The sequence below is a fragment of the Anomaloglossus baeobatrachus genome, chromosome 9, assembly GCF_048569485.1.
Source record: "Anomaloglossus baeobatrachus isolate aAnoBae1 chromosome 9, aAnoBae1.hap1, whole genome shotgun sequence".
Lineage (NCBI taxonomy): Eukaryota > Metazoa > Chordata > Amphibia > Anura > Aromobatidae > Anomaloglossus > Anomaloglossus baeobatrachus.
The window spans coordinates 39331452-39343568 of NC_134361.1; the positions used below are offsets into that span (position 1 = coordinate 39331452).

Genomic DNA, 12117 nt, shown 5'->3' on the forward strand with positions numbered 1-12117 from the left:
CTCCCTTAGGGTTTGTTGTTCACACCAGGGAACAGAGCCAGGCGGTTGGCCAACCACCGAGGAGTTTACAGGTCCTGAGGCAGGAAAACACTGTCAGTTCAGAGATGAGTTTGCAGTAGAGAGGAGTAAAGTCTGACAGGTGCCTGGGTCGTAGCCTGGGCACCTTTGGCTAGGAGGCATACGGTGGCACCAGCCTGCAGGAGCCGGGAAGACGGCTAGGTGGAACCGTGGTGGACCGGGACAGGGTAGTGTTCCGCCGGTACCGACCCGGGGAACCGACCCGGAAATCGGAGCACAAAGGGGGGTACTCAGACCCTGAAGCGAGGCCTAGAAGCTACTGGACCACGTTAATTAACTGATTGAGGTCTGGACTTTAGGTCTTTTCCCAACCAAGTCCCGACTGAAGACAACAGCCCACTGAGGGGGATAGCAAGCCACCACACAGGCAGAGAGATCCCATGGGCCAGTGTCTGCGGGCAAAGGGCTCTCCCGACATACTCAACGCCGGAGAGTGGACTCTCGTCGCTGAAGCGCAGAAAGTCCACAGCTACACAACACGGTGCAGGACAAAAGCGGAGACTACCAAACCGGGTGGGGGACCAGACGCAGCTGGCTGCGGGCACCGACTACCATCATCTTGGTTTACCAGAGACTCGTGTGTGTCAATCATCGTGAGTACAACTGTGCCTTCAGGCCGCACACCGCCCTGCACCACACCAGCACGTCCTTCCCAATCGGGTCCCGGGGCCATCACCCCTACCCACGGAGGAGTTAACACCTTGCTGTGCAACACCTTCCCCGGGTGCCTAGTAAACAGCATCGGTGGTGTCCACATTCACCACAACCCGTGGGTGGCGTCACGAACTTAACCAACACCACGGCTCCGGCCGTAAACCTAAACAGCCCTTTTCAAAGCACCAGTCCCTTTCAGAGCGAAGTGACCCCGGGTCCGGAGGCGCTCGAGCCACCCACAAACAAGCCCGGATCCGAATGGCTCGGCTGCAGCCGAGCGCGGGGCGGTACATAAAAACAAAACTAAGCTTTACCTAAAAAGTAGCAGATTCATCACAGCAGATGTTAGTACAATAAGCTTGATGGTTACACATCTGATTAACAAAGAGTCACATATCTTAAGACAGGTTCCAGTAACGGCTATAATAGCAGAATAAAGAGGCATACTGAAAATAAGTGGGATTGGAATACAGTATGTTTCAGGACAGTCCATAATAGCAGCTTGTTAGCCTGGAAGACTAAACTAATGGCCTATTTTCTTGGCCTATTTTCTTGAATATTTTCCACTCTACACAGGGTTACTACACCACAATAGGCCTACAAATCCCAGTACCTTTTATTTTTCATTATATTAAGTGTGATATGTTTCCCATATTAGCTCTGGGTGATTTACTTCTAAGATTCCTCTGTCTACATGGCAACTGTGGAACCAGGGCAGTCCTCCTTCAGGAGTAGACAGCCACTGTCTACACAGCAACTGTGGAACCAGGGCAGTCCTCCTTCAGGAGTAGACCGTCACTACAGTTAATTGTAGCTGGGGATTAAAAGCGTAACCGTCATTTTAATTTAATAGATCAATAGTACACATGAAAATAAGCAACTCTGTAATATATCAGACAAATTTGCTTCTTTCTCTGCCAGAATTCATGAGATATCAAAATTCTCAATTCTGAGGTAAAATCTAAATTCAGTGAAAATGTGCAGGGCAGGTCAGTGAGGCTGCACTGAATGCACCCTGACTGCCGAGCCCGGTATGTAAGAGGTTAAGATCCCACTCCCATGCCCGAACCCGGCCCCCTTTATGGTGTCCAATCCCACTATTCTCCTCACTATTGGATCCCCTATATAATCTCCCTTACTTCCTGGATTTGGCCTCTCCTCATCCTGAGACCCGGACGCTGCTGTGCTGCTGGCAACCCGGACACAGTTTGCTGCTGGTGAGAGATGGCCGACACTTTGGCTGCTGCCATAAGGGACAGAATCGGGAGGGATGGTGACGCCTGGCTTAACGCTTTCTTAGATAAGCCGCGTTCCGTCCCTCCTGAAGCACAGGCGGTGATCCCCGGCGGCAGGCGGTCCGCTCGGTGTACCCGTCCGCCGGAGCGCCTGAGTCCCACACCGATAATGTCGCGGGGCGTGCACACTTCTCGTGCTCGCGCCTCGTGACTAGCCCCTCAAACCCCCTCTCGGTTCCCGACCACGGTGGCTACACGCCAGAACTGTCCCTCTGGCAGCGTGGACCTGCAGTCGGTAGCTGTAACGTCATGGGGCGAGCGCACTTCTCGTGCGCGCGCCTCGCGACTAGTACCACACACTTTCACCCAGCTCCCGGCCGCAGCGGCTGTGAGCCAGGACTGTACCCCTGGCCGCATGTGTCTGCGGTCGGGAGCTGCTAACCCCCATGTACCACCAACTTATGTGGATTCCTCCCAGCTCCTCACCCCCTTCCAGCTCCCCACCGCTGCGGCTGTGAGCCGGGACTGTCCCCCTGGCCGCATGTATCTGTGGTCAGGAGCTGTTAACCCCCATGTACCACCAACTCATGCAGATCCTCCCCCCTCACCCCCTCCCAGCTCCTCACTCCCTCCCAGCTACCGGCCGTGGCTGCTGCACGCAGACATTCTCTTCCTGTCAGTGCAGAGCCGCGGCCGGTATTAGTTAACCCCTGCCTCCCCGAACTGCTATTAAAACAACCACCACCGTCACTAACAATAACAGGGGGACACCATGACTGTGGCTCCTCGTTCATAGGAGGATCTGCAGGCATGGCGCACCCCCTACCCCCCCACCCCCCTCTCAGTTTATTCAGCAAGATGCCCCCCCCCCCCCTGGGTGCTGGGGCAGCAATGAGCCCTTCTGGCCCCTTTGCTCAGTTGCAGCCCCTCATCATGCCACCTTTGGTGCTGGGGGCTGCAGGTGTGCACCCTGCAGTATCTGCCCCTCCCCCACCTGCACGAGCCTCATCTGCTCGATTATTAGCCCCTCCTGCCCCTTGTCCACCTGTCCCGGCTTGCCAAGCCCCTGATATTCCTGCTTTAACCCAGGCGGTTGCTGGACCCCCGGCCCGTGGTCGTAGCTGCCGTGGGCGCGGTATCCGCTCTGACTTGCTCTCCTCGGCGTCACCCCTTCGCAGCCCTGGCCTACGCAGATGCTCTGCAGGTGTACACCCTGCAGTGTCTGCCCCTCCTCCACCTGCACAAGCCCCATTTGCTCCTGTTTCCCCACAAGCGGTTGCTGGATCCCCGACCCACGGTCGTAGCCGCTGTGGGCGCGGTAACCGCTCCGCCTTGTTCTCCTCGGCATCAATCTCTTGCAGCCTTGACCGCATACGCTCTGCTGGATCACATGGCAGACATAGCCACCATTCCTCCCGTCGTTCCAGATCCTCTCGAAGGAGCCGCCGTTCCCGTTCATCGAGGTGGCGTTCTTCCACTTCACCGTATTCCTCAAATGGCTCAGTTGTGCCCCATGGGCATCATCGCCGTCGTTACCGACCTCCTCAGAGGGAGACGGTTGTTGATCCTCTTCAGGAGCCTGCTGTCGCTCCCCTTCCGGATGTTCGTGAGTACCAATACTTGGGGGCGTTGGGGGGTTGTACGGCATGGCAGCGACTATTCAGACACTGTTAGCTAATTTACAGGCGGGTGGGGGAATACTAGTTAACTCTTCTTTAGCTGGTCCACCTCCTTCACAGTCTGACCCCCCGCCTCGTGCTGACATTCATAGAGACGCTTTCTTTTGTGGCATTGCCCCTTTGGGATCCCATTTGGATGCGGAGACTGTCCAAAAAATATGGGCGAATGACTATGTTGATATATGGTCTTTAGTTACGACCGATCAACATACAATTGACAAGGAACGAAGCTCATCTGATCGTCCTTTCGAGAGGAGGCCAAAAGTGGCTAAGTCCATTAACAACTGGCTTCAGGCATTTTTTGTTATGGGATGTGTCATGGGACAGAAGCACCCTGAGCGCTGTTCTGAGATGTTTATATATCTCGACACCATTTATAATTCATAGAAGTCAAATGGGGGATCAGCTTGGTGGCGTTACGACGAGGATTTTCGGCATCGTTTGGCCCTTCCACCCCAGTTGGGTTGGGGCGTGAAAGCCACGGACACTTGGCTGTGTTTAATGCTGGCCCAGAAGGCTTATGAAGGCACCTCTGCTGCCTCCGGCTCAGTGGCCGTTCGTAGACCCGGCACGTGTTGGTTATTTAATGAAGGTCACTGCCGCTTCTTTGGCCTGTGTAAATTCAGACATGAGTGCTCCGCTTGTGGCGGAGTGCATGCAGCAACTCAGTGCCTTAGTTCGTCTGCAAAATTGCCAGCGAAACCATCAAATACGCTGGATAAGGACGCCAGTGGGCGTTCTTGCGATGGGACCGTGGCTCGTCCGGTACCCTAATAAAGAGGCTGTTGCTCAGCTGTGTTTTGGCTTTATTTTGGTTACCTTTTTTAGGGATTGCAATTGATTCCAAAGCTAGGGGTTTTTTCGCCTCCCATCTGACAAAGCTTGCTTTCATTTCCCATGTGTTTTTGGATTTGTCCATAGCGTCACATGGTGGCAATTGCTTGTGCATGTAATTTTGTTTGTTCATTTTGAATGGGTTCTTTTTGGCGTTTTCCTTTGGCTTTCCCTTTTTGGCGCTTGTCGAGCGGGCGAGTAGTTGTTTTGCATAGCACATTTCCGGTGGGTTTTTTTTTCGGGCGGTTTACATGTTGGGTTTGTAAGTCCAGGAACGGGTCCATCTGGTAGGTATTCTTTGGTTAACGACTACATGCGCTGCTCAGCTCCAGTGTTTCCTCCTACCTCTAAAGGATAGTCCCTAGCTGTCAAAAGTTCCAGTTCTTGTTCCTTTTACGTTAGTGTCTTTGTTTACTCGGCCTAACCCCTTCGGTTTTTGATACACATTCTTTTAGGATGGGTGCTGCTACCGAGGCTGCACTGGCTGGTTTACCAACCCTGATGTTTAGCACGTCGGTAGTGGCGTTCCTCTTGTTTTGTGCATTATGGTAGCCTTCATTTATTGCTTCACTAATGGACGGTGCGGTATCGCCCAAGTTTTTCATATTCGGTGATGAGCTCTGTTCCTGTTCCAAGAGGTCCGACATGGTAAAACTCCATCAGGGACAGGCAGCTATTTTATTTGGATTCAAGATGGCATTCAGCAAGAGGGCATTCAGCAGGCCCTCTTTCTTATGGGTGGGGGTCGGAGCTCAGTCTAGCGACTTTTGCTCCTCCGTGGCGGTCAGTGGTTGAAAATGGTGGCTGTTAAGCGAAGCCTGATTGCGCCGGGAGTCCGGCCTGGCATTACGCCTCGTTTGAAATGGTATATACGGTTGGATAATTACAATGGTTATTTTAAGCTGTGACCGACCCCAACCCAACAAAAGATGAGAGTTTGAATAAATATATCTCTCCAATAAAGTTGATTTGGTTTACTACAATTGTGTGTTTTGTTCGGGCATGGGACATTGGTTCAGTGGTGGGGTCTCGGCAGTCTTCCCATTACTGAGAGAAGAGATAGCAGTTGGTGCTGATGAGATTCTATGTATATAGAAAAGGCAGGAGGGGCAGAGCTCTGCCTCTAGCTCCTCCCTCTACCTCTAGATCCTCTCTCTGCCTCTAGCTCCTACCTCTACCTCTAGATCCTCTCTCTGCCTCTAGCTCCTACCTCTACCTCTAGATCCTCTCTCTGCCTCTAGCTCCTACCTCTACCTCTAGATCCTCTCTCTGCCTCTAGCTCCTACCTCTACCTCTAGCTCCTCCCTCTGCATCTAGCTCCTCTCTCTGCCTCTAGCTGTTCCCTTTGCCTCTAGCTCCTCTCTCTGCATCTAGCTCTTCACTCTGCTTCTAGCTCCTCTCTCTGTCTCTAGCTCCTCTCTCTGCCTCTAACTCCTCTCTCTGCCTCTAGCTTTTCCTTCTGCCTCTAGCTCTTCCCTCATCCTCTCCCACCTGTCTCTGCCTCTAGCTCCTCCCTCTGTCTCTAGCTCTTTCCTCTGCCTCTAGCTCCTTCCTCTGCCTCTAGCTCCTCTTTCTGCCTCTAGCTCCTTCCTCTGCCTCTAGCTCCTCCCTCTGCCTCTAGCTCCTCCCTCTGTCTCTAGCTCTTTCCTCTGCCTCTAGCTCCTTCCTCTGCATCTAGCTCCTTCCTCTGTCTCTAGCTCCTTCCTCTGTCTCTAGCTCCTCCCTCTGCCTCTAGCTCCTTCCTCTGCCTCTAGCTCCTCTCTCTGCCTCTAGCTCTTTCCTCTGCCTCTAGCTCCTTCCTCTGCATCTAGCTCCTCTTTCTGCCTCTAGCTCCTTCCTCTGTCTCTAGCTCCTCCCTCTGCCTCTAGCTCCTTCCTCTGTCTCTAGCTCCTCCCTCTGTCTCTAGCTCTTTCCTCTGCCTCTAGCTCCTTCCTCTGCATCTAGCTCCTCTTTCTGCCTCTAGCTCCTTCCTCTGTCTCTAGCTCCTCCCTCTGCCTCTAGCTCCTCTCTCTGCCTCTAGCTCCTTCCTCTGCCTCTAGCTCCTTCCTCTGCCTCTAGCTCCTTCCTCTGTCTCTAGCTCTTTCCTCTGCCTCTAGCTCCTTCCTCTGCCTCTAGCTCCTTCCTCTGTCTCTAGCTCCTTCCTCTGTCTCTAGCTCCTCCCTCTGCCTCTAGCTCCTCTCTCTGCCTCTAGCTCCTTCCTCTGCCTCTAGCTCCTTCCTCTGCCTCTGACTCCTCTCTCTGCCTCTAGCTCTGCACTCTTCCTCTCTCACCTGCCTCTGCCTCTAGCTCCCCCATCTCCCTCTAGCTTTTCCCTCTGCCTCTAGCTCCTTCCTCTGCCTCTAGATCCTCACTCTTCCTGTCTTCATAGAATCTCATCAGCACCAACTGCCATCTCAGTAATGGGAAAGTCTTCACTGAATACAGATTTTACATTGAAATTGTATATTTTGATAATGACTGATCAATTCTGGCAGGGAAAGAAGCACAATTGTCTGATAAGATATATTACAAAGTTGCTTATTTTCATGTGTACTATTGATTCATGAAATAAAAGTAAAAATGACGGTCACCCTTTAAATTAAACCCTATCCATGTATACACACCTTAAAATTATATTTATAGAAGTTATAATTAGACTTCGTGTTTTGCATTGACGCATAAAATAAAAAAAGATAAAAAATATTTTATTTTGCGGCCCAAACTTGGCTTAGGCTTGAAGAGATCAAAGACAATCATATCCCGAAAGAACAAAGCAGGAAGCCATCTGGAAAGATGTTATGCAATCCTCTGAGGTCTCAATATAATTGTCAGCTTGCGGTTGTGCTGAGGTTGTCATTTTATCTATACAACCACCTTGTCTTTCTGGAAAGATGATGTCATTCTGTGCTTTGTGGCCTACTTTCAAGCCTTTGCACTTTGGCCTCACGTAAGAAGAAGACCGGTTAGGAGATAAAGGATCCGGTTGCTCCCAGTATGAATGTTTTTATCAGTATGGCAATTGTGAGGAACCCTTCCTGGACTCAGGCGGTATAACAATGCAGCTGGGCGTCTCGGGGACTCTACTGTTGGTGTTCTCTGTCAGTCTTGTCCTTTATTTCTTCCAATGGAGGAGAAAATTGAGGAAGAAAAACTTGCCCCCTGGGCCACCCCCTTTGCCTGTATTGGGCACCATGTTACATATGAGCACGAGTGAAATGCCAAAGTCCTTGGTGCAGGTGAGTACTGATAATATTAATATTTAGGTTACATTTGCAGCTTTGGAACCTGTAAAACAAAAAAGGGGTCTTTTAAAGGAGATTTTCCGTATAAACAAAGTTGATATTAATCAATAGATCTTGATATAATAATAATTTCCACAATTGGATGTGATTAAAAAAAATGTTCCTGTGCTGAGATAATCTTATATATGTGTCCTGCTATGTGCTGTGTAATGGATGTGTCTGACTGGTTCGCGGAACATACCACATTTCATGACCCGGGGAGGGGAGTAAAAAAGTATACAGATATTACAGCAAAGGATCACAAATTATTCTTTCTTTGAGGTAAAACATTGTTTAAATACCGGCAGAGAAATGTTTTACCTCACAAAAAGAATCATCCATGATCCCATGCTGTAATGTCTGTATACACGTACAGGGACATGGTCTGATCAAAACACATAACCTGGGCAGGGGTGGAGGTAAAAGAGTGTACAGACATTACAGCATGGGATGACAAATTATTCTTTCTTTTAGGTAAAACATTGTTTAAATACCGGCAGAGAAATGTTTTACCTCACAAAAAGAATAATCTATGATCCTGTGCTGTAATATCTGTTAGGGCCAGGTGGATGGGCAGACCCGGGAGGTGGATCCACTGGGCCGAACTCCCCGATGAGGGAAAGGAGTCCGGTAGCCGGAGCACTATAGGTAGCAGGACAGTCCGCGCACAAGAGCACAATGGAGAAGTCCCTGGAACCACGGGGTCACTGATGGTGGTCCGGGTGACGGAGCTCAGGTTCGGAAGCCGGGATGATGTCAGGCGGGGTCCGGAACCGTTGGAGCGAGATGACGGGTCACCTCAGGGTACAGAGATGGTACAGACTGTCAGGATGGCAGATAGGCAGCGTTCGGGGTTTGGGATACGGCAGGACCGGATGGCAATGCAGGATCGGCTCTAGAATAGAGAGAGGTAAGTATCTCACAGGAACACAAGGAGACCTGACTCCTAGCTTGGGAAACACGAAGATCAGGCCCCGCCCCCTTGGACATTGAACCCCTTTATACCCCGTACCTGTGTGCTTCATTTCCTGTCAGTGGACACTGGCCCTTTAAGAAAGGGTCAGTGATCGCGCGCGCGCCCTAATGCGCATGCGCGCGGCCCGGGTGCCAGAAGCCAGGGCAGGAAGCTGAGAGGAGGAAGCAGCAGAGCCGGGCTGGGGCTGGGAAGCCGACGGGCGCCGGGAGCGGGGACCAGGAGGCCTGGGAAGCGCGGGCGATGGAGGCTGGAGAGCGGGGAGCGTGGCAGGTGAGCCGGGAAGCGGAGCAGAGGACCCGGGGAGAGTGACAGTACCCCCCCCCCACGCCCCCCTCCCCGCAACCGGGACAGGAAGGCACGGATCAGAGGAGTACCCACATTCTCTCTGGGCTCCCAGGACCTATCCTCAGGACCATACCCTGCCCAGTCCACCAGAAAGAACTGTCGACCCCGTACGGTCTTCATGGCCACGTTATCCCTTACCGCATAGATGTCGTCATCAGCAATAGGAGGAGGAGCCGGACTGGCAGCAGCGGAGAAGGGACCAAGGACAACCGGCTTGAGCAGAGAGACGTGGAAGGAGTTGGGTATCCTCATCGTGGCCGGGAGCTGCAGTTTGTAGGAGACCTCATTGATCTTGCCGAGGACTTTAAACGGTCCGATGTAGCGAGGACCCAGCTTGTAAGATGGTAACTTCAATCGGACGTACTTGGAAGCAAGCCAGACGAGATCTCCGGGGGAGAAACACGGAGGATCCAGACGTCTCTTGTCTGCGTGTCTCTTCATCCGCAGGGATGCACGTGCAAGGGACGCCTTAACTGAGTCCAAAATGGTTGTAAAGTCACGGACTACCGCATCAGCAGCAGGGATATCCGAGGAAGAGGATACAGGCAATGGGACCGAAGGCTGAAGTCCGTAGACGACATGGAAGGGAGAACTGGAGGAGGACTCACTGACGTGGTGATTATGGGAGAATTCAGCCCAAGGAAGAAGCGTGGACCAATCGTCATGATGGGCGTTGACGTAGTGACGTAAGAAAGAGGTCAAAATCTGATTGACCCGTTCCACTTGGCCGTTCGACTGAGGATGGTAGGCTGAAGAAAAGTCCAGAGTTACTCCCAGATGTTTACAGAGAGCCCTCCAGAAGCGGGAGGTAAACTGAGTTCCTCTGTCGGACACAATGTGTGATGGAAAGCCATGCAAGCGGAAGATGTGATGTATATAGGCGTCCGCGAGTTCCTGGGCAGAGGGCAGTCCAGCCATAGGGACGAAATGGGCCATTTTAGAGAACCGATCCAAAACGACCCATATGACTGTGTGTCCGGAGGACAATGGCAAGTCCGTAATAAAGTCCATCGCAATGTGTTGCCAGGGAACTGAGGGTATAGGCAGAGGCAGAAGACGGCCATATGGCAGGTGTTTGGGCGTCTTGTTCCTGGCACAAGAGGAGCAGGCAGAGACAAAAGAGGCGACGTCCGTTCGAAGAGATGGCCACCAATAATGACGTACAATCGCACTCCAAGTTCTTTTCTGGCCAGCATGACCGGCTGTTTTCGAGGCATGGCCCCAGTGTAACACTTTTTGCCTGTCAGTCTCAGAGACATAGGTCTTCCCGGGCGGTATCTGGGCCAGGGTGACAGGAGCCACCGGAATAATCTTACTTGGACAGATGATGGGTTGGGATGTCTCCTCTTCCTGCTCCATGGGCATGAAAGACCTAGACAAGGCATCAGCGCGTACGTTCTTGTTCGCGGGTCGGAAATGGAGCTGGAAATCGAACCGGGCAAAGAATAAGGACCACCTGGCTTGCCGTGGGTTCAGTCGCTGAGCAGACCGCAGGTATTCCAGGTTCTTGTGGTCCGTGTAAATTATAACGGGGTACACTGCTCCTTCCAGAAGATAACGCCATTCCTCCAGAGCCAGTTTGACTGCCAATAGCTCTCGGTCACCGATGGTGTAATTGCGTTCAGGCGCTGAGAAGCTCTTGGAGAAGAAACCGCAAGTCACCATCTTCCCGGAGGAGGACTTCTGCATGAGCACTGCTCCGGCTCCCGAGGAGGAGGCATCCACCTCCAAGGTGAACTGGCGGTTTAACTCCGGACGGTGGAGTACAGGAGAGGAGGCAAAGGCCCGCTTTAAGGAGCCAAACGCGGTGTCGGCCGCAGGTGACCAGTCCTTTGGATTAGCCCCCTTCTTGGTCAAGGCGGAGAGAGGAGCAGTCAGAGCAGAGAAGTGAGGGATGAACTGGCGGTAATAGTTGGCGAATCCCAGAAAGCGTTGGATTGCCTTCAGTCCAGAAGGAGGAGGCCAGTTGAGAATGGAAGAGACCTTCTTTGGATCCATCTGCAGTCCGGTATCGGTGATGAGGTAACCCAGGAAGGGGAGAGAAGACTGTTCGAAGACACACTTCTTGTACTTGGCGTACAGACGATTCTCTCTCAGTCTTTGTAGAACCAGTTGCACGTTCTCTCGGTGGGTCTGGAGGTCCGGAGAGAAGACAAGGATGTCATCCAGATATACCACCACACAGACGTAGAGAAGGTCCCGGAACACGTCGTTCACTAATTCTTGGAAGACTGCTGGTGCGTTACACAGGCCGAAGGGCATCACGCAGTATTCATAGTGCCCATCGCGAGTGTTAAACGCGGTCTTCCATTCGTCCCCCGAGCGGATACGGACCAGGTTGTAGGCACCCCGAAGATCCAACTTGGTGAACACACGAGCTCCTCTGAGCCGATCAAACAATTCGGGGATGAGCGGCAGGGGGTACTTGTTTTTTACGGTGATTTGGTTCAATCCCCGGTAGTCTATGCATGGGCGTAAGTCGCCCTCTTTCTTCTTTACGAAGAAGAAGCCTGCTCCAGCAGGAGAGGAGGATCTCCGAATGAATCCCCTTGCCAGGCTCTCTGTGATGTAAGAAGACATGGCCCTTGTTTCGGCTGGAGACAGTGGATATATCCGTCCTCGAGGTGGTGTAGTTCCCGGGAGCAGGTCAATGGCACAATCGTAAGGACGATGTGGCGGAAGTACCTCTGACTCCTTCTTATCAAAGACGTCCGTGAAGGACCAATAGGCTGAGGGTAGTCCCGGTAGGGACTCTGGAACCGGAGGTCGCCGGATGGGTTGTATGGTCTTCAGACAGTTCTCATGGCAAGAAGAGCCCCATCGAGTGATTTCACCAGTGCCCCAGCTGACTGAAGGTTCGTGTGTCCGTAACCAAGGAAGGCCCAGCAGGATTTGATGTGACATGTGTGGGAGGACGTAGAGAGCGATGTTCTCGGTGTGCAGAGCACCGATACGCAGTTCAACCGGCCTGGTGATCCAGGAGATGGTGTCAGAGAGGGGTCTCCCATCCACAGAGGCAATCACGAGGGGTTTGTCGAGTGGAGTAACAGGCACCT

The 12117-nt window shown here is 52.3% G+C and overlaps 1 protein-coding gene across 3 annotated transcripts in view; it reads left to right on the top strand.

The window, feature by feature from the left end:
* The first annotated feature begins 1908 nt into the window (after positions 1 to 1908).
* LOC142251085 (cytochrome P450 2C28-like) overlaps positions 1909 to 12117 on the top strand; it is a 32648-nt gene continuing 22439 nt past the window's right edge. The window contains exon 1 of one of the 3 annotated variants that reach the window (XM_075323596.1): positions 1909 to 1949. Coding sequence is in view for 1 of the 3 variants with exons in the window: in XM_075323595.1 (XP_075179710.1) it covers positions 7516 to 7695 (180 nt within the window). In the remaining 2 variants the exon portion in view is untranslated. Of the gene's footprint in view, positions 1950 to 7254; positions 7696 to 12117 lie in introns of those variants that run through there. The other 2 variants (XR_012725284.1, XM_075323595.1) reach the window with 2 other exon arrangements.